We start from the raw sequence: 8,403 nt of genomic DNA on the forward strand, positions 1-8,403 counted from the left end.
ATGTCCTGCATGCAGAGAAAAGACCCTGTGAGGACAGAGTAAGAAAGGGGACAACTGGAAGCCAAGAAGAGAGACTTCGGAAGATGCTAGATGGCTGACACATTGATCTTAGACTTACAGCCTCTAAAATTGTGAGAAAATAAATTTCTGTGGTTTCAACCATGCAGTCTGATTTTCTTATCCAGCTCTAGCAAACTAACACAAGATCAACCCTGTTCTATTCATGACACTGTGCAGCCCGGTGGGTCTCATCAAAGAACCTCTACCATTACAGAAAAGGACACAGGAAGACACAAATACCCATAACTCAAGCCAGAATGGATTGTAAAGGAAGATCTGAGCAGAATGCCCTGGAAGCAGCAAAGATTTCATAATTCTTTCCATCTGGGAGATTGGGGAAGCCTGGAAAGAGGAGAAGACATCTGAGTTAGACCTAAAGAATGGGCAAAATTACAGTTATGGGCAGGAGGGGTGGAACAGGTGGCAATTCAGGGGAAGGGACATTATGAGCACAAACCTACTACACTCACAACTCTGACAAGAACCCCTGTTGTCGTCCATCTGTAGACAAGACTGGTGGTTTGCAAAGCTAACTTAACCTCAGGACCAACTGTGCTTTCAAAAAAAAACGACACAGATCCTCAGGCCCCACTTTTCAGGATCACAAGGGCTAATGTTCCAGAATGTTTATTTTAAGCAACTTCTCAGGCAAAATACTATCAACATCATCAGCTTAAAGATCCCTTTTTAATATAAACATTTCACTGTTTACCACATGATGACAGTCTGATTTCTATTGAACGAGAAAATTTATAAGAACAGAAAATCTATTGTCAGTTTAGTAATGATTCCAAGCAAATTTGTATTGATTAGAATCAAATCCACAAGTTTTAAAGTGAGACACAGACCTGGCATGGTGGTCCACACCTGTAATTTCAGTGACTCAGGATGCTGAGGCAGGAGGATCACAAGTTCAAGGATAGCCTGGGCAACTCAATGAGACCCTGTCTCAAAAATAAAAGATTAAAAATGGGGATTGGAGGATATAGCTCAGTAGTAGAGTGCCTCTGGGTTCAATCCCCAGTACCACACACAAAGAAAAGTGATATGCATACATTATTTTGATACATACACCACACACACACATAAATGTTATTTATTCAACTTGCAGATAGCGCCAGGTTGCTTACAGAGATTCTGCCTGTATTAACCACATGTTCATAGGCTCTCTCTCTTTCTCTTCCCTCTTCCTTATTCCTCTCCCTCTAAGAAGGTAGCCACTCATTTCTTTGTTATTACTTTAAGGGTTTTTGTTTTTGTTTTTGTTTTTTCCTTTCTTTCTCATTTTTCAAAACTCTCTGAAACTCAGAGTCCTCCTTACTAATATGATGGAGTAATCCCTGCTTGTTAAGGATTAAGTGAGTTGATTTAGATAAAGTGCGAAACACAGGCATAGGTTCTACCCTACTCCCACCCCCACACCACCACACAAGCTCTTGTCGAAGGACAAGCTCTTGTCACACGTTGTTTGAAGTTGGCTCTTCAGTTGGCCTTTACTCAAAATAGGCTGAGGTTGTGGCTCAGTGGCAGAGCACTTACCTCACATGCATGTGGCACTGGGTTCGATTCTCAGCACCACATATAAATAAATGAATAAATGTCCATCAACAACTAAAAAAATTAAAATTAAAAAATTAAAAAAAATAGGTTTTAGCTAAAGCTGGAGGCTCACCTCTCAAAGTTCCATTTCAGTTAAAAGTTCATACTAATGGGACCTTCCTCCATCACCCAGCCAGCAATGATCCCCAGGTGCACCTTCTTCCCAAACCCATAAAAGTTTTGCCCAAGTGAACGATAGGCCACAATGCACACGGTGGCCGGCAGCTGTCCTCCTTTTCTACTAGATTTTTCCACTTCCAACCTTGAGAATATCCACCAGCAATCTTTCCCTGACCCTTCATTTGGGTTCCCTTGGTACCTGGGTGGTATTTCACTCACTCACCATTATCAGGGAAAGTCTAATCCACGCCAACACTTGTTTTAGATACAGAACAAAATAATCTGGGTCTCTGCTCTCCTGGCACTGCCATTCTAGTGGGGAGGGAGTAAATGGTCAATTTACTGTGCAACAGTCAGGTGGGACCAGGTCATAAGAAGAAAAATAAAGCAGAGCAAGGGAACAGAGAGGGATATTGCTATTTGTGTAGGACACTGAGGGAGACCTGATTGAGGCAGAATTTGTGCAGAAACAGGAAGAAATGAGAACATGGGACAGCAGGCATCTGGGAAGGGAATTCTACTCAGTTTCTCCTTCAGCAGCCAGGGCTTCACCTCATTTCTTCACCAGGGTTACAGGTTGAACTGTGTCTGCAAAAAGGATACACTGTACTCCTAACCCCTAGGACCTAGGAATTGTCATCTGATTTGACAGGAACTGTGTCCCCCTAAAAAGATACATTGTATTCCTAACCCTTAATATCTAGGAATTGTGTCTGATTTGATAGGATCTTTACAGAGGTGATCAAGTTGAAATGAAGTCATTAGGATAGGCTCTAACCCGATACAACCAACACCGCCTACGGGGGAAATGCCAAGTGAAGATGAAGGCAGCGACCAGAGTGACACATTTACAAAAGCAAACTTCAAAGACTCCCAGGAAACCACACAGAATTACAAGAGAGAGCCATAGGACAGATTTACCGGCACAGCCTTCAGAACTACCCTGCCAAAACCTTGATCTGCCATTTCTGACCCCAGAACTTTAGCCGTTTAAGTATAACATTCTGTTATGCCAGTTCTAGGAAATTAACACACCCATTGGGCATTGGAAGGATCAGAGAGGTCACTGCCTTACCCAGGTTCACAGGATAAACCCCTGGTTACACAGGGCTTCCTGTATCCCATCTACTACAACTACCCCCTCACTGGACTCCCTGTTTCCAGTCTTGACACCATTCTTCCACAATACCATCTCATGGTTTCACATACTACCAAACGCCTCTCAGTCTTGCAGACACAATCCAAATCTCTCAGCATGGGGACACAAAGCCGTTAGGAACCAACTGCAGTGTACCTCTCCACTCTGTTCTGTCATCTTTGCTTTAATTCCTTGGCCAAGGCTTTCCAACTCCTGTTCTGGTGGGGACAGTCTTCTGTTCATCCTTGGGCTTCAACTTTGTCACCATTTCCCCCTTGGAAACCTCCTCGAGCTCTCAAGACAGGTTTGATGCCCCCTCCTGTATGTGCTAGGAAGCCCTTGCATCCAAGCTGTTGTGGCATTTATCACAAGGGTCTATTTGTCTGACTCTTCCTTGTGACCATGACTTCCTATCTTGTTTGTATATCCAGGTACTAAGAAAGTGCCAGCTCCTGGGGAACATTCATTGGAGAAAGGAAAGTAAATGAGAAAGCATGCCATATTCCAACCAGCTGGTCCCAGAAGTGTTTTTCCCCCTTTAAGGGGTGGGGGATGGGCAGATAATCTTACCAGGGATTTCCCAATAGTTTGTAGAACTACTGGGGCTGGATGGTGCTGTGCCTTTCCTAAATGGTTACAAGAGGAATTTAGATTAGACACTCAAAAGCTGTTCTTGTGTCGCAAGACACTGCAGAAGAAAGAAAGAAGTAAACAATCTGTCCAGCAATTTTTTAATCTGGCCCCCAAAACTTTTGATGTTTAAGCATGGCATTCTGTTATGTGAGTCGTAGGAAGCGAATACACCCATCTGGATTGACGAATAGGTGTCGGTCATTATCTGGAGCTGACCAACATTTGAGATTCTATTTTTTGATAGGAAGTGGTCCCTTCAGGTCTCTTCCAAGCCTCTGATTCTGTAATTGTACTTCCATTACCTACCGGCAAAGGTCGTGGGTGGACAGAATAAGGAATTTTTGCAACCAACAATGCAGTGTACTCTGTACTTCTGTCATCAAAAAATAAATATTTTTGAGATTTCAAAAGTATTTGCATACCTGGTTATAAATGCTGGAGAGCCTGGAAAAGGAAGGAAAGGAAGGCAGAAAGAAACTATATATATCCGAATTTACAGCCCCTCAAAAATAGAACCTAAAAAAGTCCTGGGAGCTAAAAAGGAGAAAAGGGGGGGCTGGCTCTTCGCAGCAGGAAGTCTTCAATGGCTATTGAGTCATAAGAAACAACTCTACACAGAAGTCCTTATTCAGAACGCTAAACTCGATTTTACCACATGAAGAGCAGTATAAAAGCTTGGAGTAGCCTCATCATGGTATCGGGGACATAACTCGACTTCTCCATGTGAGAAAGCAAGAGATCTCCGACTGGGTAGTGGCCCAGACCTGTGTTAGGGGTTTTATTTGCAAGTCAATGAGCCAAATGGGCGACCCGGCTCGTTGTGCCGCGTTCTGCAAGCAGGGTTATTATTATCGCCTATTGCTCCACTGAACAATTTCACTGAAAAGGAAGAGTCCCAGCAGTGTGTGTGCACACACCATGCCATACGGGACGTGCCGCTACGTGCCCACCTCCAGAACGACTTTATTTACAAAGCGATTACCATGTTATCTATTTGTTTTCCTTTTCCAGCAACAGCAGCCCGACTCAGCCCTCGAATTTCTTAATTACAAACCCATTTGCTTCTAAATCAACCCCAAACCGTCAGGCAGAGCCCAGAGGGAGGCTGTGCAAGTTTGCACACACCCCCACCTCCCGGATCAAGGGCAATAGCAGAAGCAAGTAACTGTGTATGTGCAAAAAGGTGGATCTGGGGACGAGGATCGCTGAGTTTGTTTACAGAGCTGAGACGCCTCAGCTCGGATGCCAAAGCTACCAAGAGCTGCAAACGCAAACTTAGCAGAAGCACACGTACCCCGGGAGCGCTGAGCGGGTCCCAAAGTGCGGAACGGATCCCCGCGCGCGGAAGTGGAGGCAACAGGGCCTGCGAGCGCGCTCGGTTCACCTGCAGCCGCTGCATCTCCCCGCCCCCAGTTCCTGTCCTTGGGGTGGGGGAAATGCATCTACTCGCAGAACAAATCTAGATTAGGTTTATCTGCTGCCCCTATTAAAAACACAAAAGCACGGCTCAGGAAAGCGCGCTCAGGGAGAGGGCATTATTTGTCCGGAGCTTTAAAAACACAACTCGGGGAAGCACAACCATTCTTCGCAGCCTGGAGAGGTTTTTGCAGCTTCGAGGAGTCAAAAGGCACTCTGGAGGGCGGGGACGCTGAGAGGGGAAAAAAAAACAAAAACCTTTTCCTGTAGAAGACAGGCCGTATCACTAGGTGAATCGGGCCCCCGGGTTGGGGAGATCCGGTCAAAGGTACATGGTGAGTTTTCCTCGCTCCTCTCCGGGTAGGCATTATCATCAGGCTGGGAGGCCAGGAAAATGAAACCCGCTGCCCCAGAGTTGACAGAGCTGGCCCTAGCGTTTAGGGAAGAGGAAACCAGAATCGGGGGACACCCGGGCGGCGCCTGGGCGCGCAGCCTCTGCGCACGTGCCGCTGGCGGCAGGGACGCGGATCCCCGACCCGGTTCAGTGTGCCCTAAATTCCGGAATCCACGTCTTTGCGCCGCCCGCCGGGGAGGCTCTCGCTCCGCCCTTCTGAAAATCCCTTATATTAACTGTGGCCAAAGCCCTAAGAAACACAGCTCATTGTTGGCAGCTGCCGGGCGGTCCTGCCGAGCTGTGAGGGCAGCAGAGGGGAAATAAAAGGGAACGGCTCCGAATCTGCCCCATCCACCGCTGCGAGACCTCGGCGTCGACATCGCGACAGCGAGCACCCGGCACTCCAGGAAAGCCCCCTCTATGTGCTGCTGAGCCGGTCCTGGACCCGACGATCCCGCCCTCGGTCTTCGGAGCAGAAATCGCAAAGACGGAAGGTAAGCGCGGCGGGTGAAGCTGGCTGGGGCTCTTGCCAGCCCAGTCCTCCGAGGGCAGGGTTTGCCCGGAGGAAGAGCGTGAGGCGGAGCTGGGGAATAACAACAGGATGTGCAACAACAGGATGAGGAGGGCTGATTTAATGCCTGAAGTTCGCGGCAGGGCTACGGGGCACTTCCTTTATTAGGCCACTTCAGGGAACACAGGGGGGTGTGGGCTCGGACACCCCCCACCACTCGGATCGCAGGGGAAGGGGCTGTTTGTGCAGCGCCTAGCTCTGCTGGGTGGCAGGTCCGCCGAGGTGGCGAGCTCGGGTGCACAGGCTACTAGTGGGAAACTGGGGGGTGATTCGCAGCTGACGTGCGCCGGGGGAGCCTGGGGAGCAGAGGCAAGGAAAGGGGTGCTCTTTGGTGGGCAGCACGTGTGGTGCTGGTTTTACTGTCTGCCCTTTTCACTTTCAGGACTAGAGATGGCAGACCATATGATGGCCATGAACCACGGGCGCTTCCCCGACGGCACCAACGGGCTGCACCACCACCCTGCCCACCGCATGGGCATGGGGCAGTTCCCGAGCCCCCATCACCATCAGCAGCAGCAGCCCCAACACCCCTTCAACCCCCTGATGGGCGACCACATACACTACGGCGCGGGCAACATGAATGCCACGAGCGGCATCAGGCACGCGATGGGGCCGGGGACTGTGAATGGAGGGCACCCCCCGAGCGCACTGGCCCCCGCGGCCAGGTTTAACAACTCCCAGTTCATGGGCCCCCCGGTGGCCAGCCAGGGAGGCTCCCTGCCTGCCAGCATGCAGCTGCAGAAGCTCAACAACCAGTATTTCAACCATCACCCCTACCCCCACAACCACTACATGCCGGATTTGCACCCTGCTGCAGGCCACCAGATGAACGGGACAAACCAGCACTTCCGAGATTGCAACCCCAAGCACAGCGGCGGTAGCAGCACCCCAGGCGGCTCGGGAGGCAGCAGCACCCCTGGCGGCTCCGGCGGCACCTCGGGCGGCGGCGCGGGCAGCAGCAGCAGCACCGGCGGCGGCGGCAGCGGAGGCAGTGGCAGCAACATGCCCGCCTCCGTGGCCCACGTCCCTGCTGCAATGCTGCCGCCCAATGTCATAGACACTGATTTCATCGACGAGGAAGTGCTTATGTCCTTAGTGATAGAAATGGGTTTGGACCGCATCAAGGAGCTGCCTGAACTCTGGCTGGGGCAAAACGAGTTTGATTTTATGACGGACTTCGTGTGCAAACAGCAGCCCAGCAGAGTAAGCTGTTGACTCGATCGAAACCCGGGCAAAAGAAATCAAACCCCCAACTTCTTCGGTGTGAATTAAAAAAACATTCCCTTAGACACAGTATCTCACTTTTCAGATCCTGAAAGGTTTGAGAACTTGGAAACAAAGTAAACTATAAACTTGTACAAATTGGTTTAAAAAAAAATTGCTGCCACTTTTTTTTTTTTTTTCTGTTTTTGTTTCGTTTTTGTAGCCTTGACATTCACCTCCCTTATGTAGTTGAAATATCTAGCTAACTTGGTCCTTTTCGTTGTTTGTTTTTTACTCCTTATTTCCTCACTTTCCTCCAGTGCTCAACTGTTAGATATTAATCTTGGCAAACTGCTTAATCTTGTGGATTTGTAGGTGGTTTCAAATGACTGAACTGCATTCAGATTTAGGAGTGAAAGGAAAAAAAATTGCATTAGTTGGTTGCATGAACTTTGAAGGGCAGATATTACTGCACAAACTGCCATCTCGCTTCATTTTTTAAACTATGCATATAAGTACAGACTAATTTCTTAAATATGCTAAACTGGAAGATTAAACAGATGTGGGCCAAACCGTTCTGGATCAGGAAAAGTCATACTGTTCACTTTCAAGTTGGCTGTCCCCCCTCCCCCATATGTACAGACAATAATAGGGTGTGGAATGTCGTCAGTGGCAAACATTTCACAGATTTTTATTTTGTTTCTGTCTTCAACATTTTTGACACTGTGCTAATAGTTATATTCAGTACATGAAAAGATACTACTGTGTTGAAAGCTTTTTAGGAAATTTTGACAGTATTTTTGTACAAAACATTTTTTTGAAAAAATACTTGTTAATTTATTCTATTTTAATTTGCCAATGTCAATAAAAAGTTAAGAAATACTTGTTTTCTAGAAGTTATTTGGGGTGGTTTGTTTCCTTTGGTGCTCCCCTCCCCTGTCTGTAAGGTGAACACTTTATTGATGAGAGTAAGCATTCCAAAGGATAAGTTACAGGACACTAAAACAGGTCATGATGAGCTTAAGCAGAGAGCAGGATTTAACATAATTGGCATAATGCTTCATTGTTATTGTAACATGCCTCTTGGTGTGGTTTAATCAAAAGCTGCAAAGTTGTCAAAGTGCTTTTTTCCCCTTAATTGCCATCATATTTGAGTGTAGAGTTAGAAAGGTTTGCAATGCTAAACATAAATATCTCATGGGAGAGGGGGATCAAGTGTTTCTGGTTATACCTGATTCAACTACTTAAATGGAGATAGGCTGGAATAAT

The 8,403-nt window shown here is 47.4% G+C and overlaps 1 protein-coding gene across 1 annotated transcript; it reads left to right on the forward strand.

Annotated features, from left to right (window-relative positions):
- Positions 1–5,605: 5,605 nt before the first annotated feature.
- On the forward strand, positions 5,606–8,016 carry CITED2 (Cbp/p300 interacting transactivator with Glu/Asp rich carboxy-terminal domain 2). The gene is made up of 2 exons (XM_079147449.1): positions 5,606–5,854; positions 6,314–8,016. The coding sequence occupies exon 2, from the start codon at positions 6,322–6,324 to the stop codon at positions 7,144–7,146; it is 825 nt and encodes a 274-aa protein (XP_079003575.1). The 5' UTR covers positions 5,606–5,854; positions 6,314–6,321; the 3' UTR covers positions 7,147–8,016.
- The last annotated feature ends 387 nt before the right edge of the window (positions 8,017–8,403 follow it).

This window comes from Sciurus vulgaris, assembly GCF_902686455.1.
Source record: "Sciurus vulgaris genome assembly, chromosome: 7".
In the NCBI taxonomy this organism is placed as follows: domain Eukaryota; kingdom Metazoa; phylum Chordata; class Mammalia; order Rodentia; family Sciuridae; genus Sciurus; species Sciurus vulgaris.

Excerpts from the sequence above, each read along its gene's own strand:
- CITED2 (XM_079147449.1), top strand. The coding sequence starts at position 6,322 with ATGGCAGACCATATGATGGCCATGAACCACGGGCGCTTCCCCGACGGC.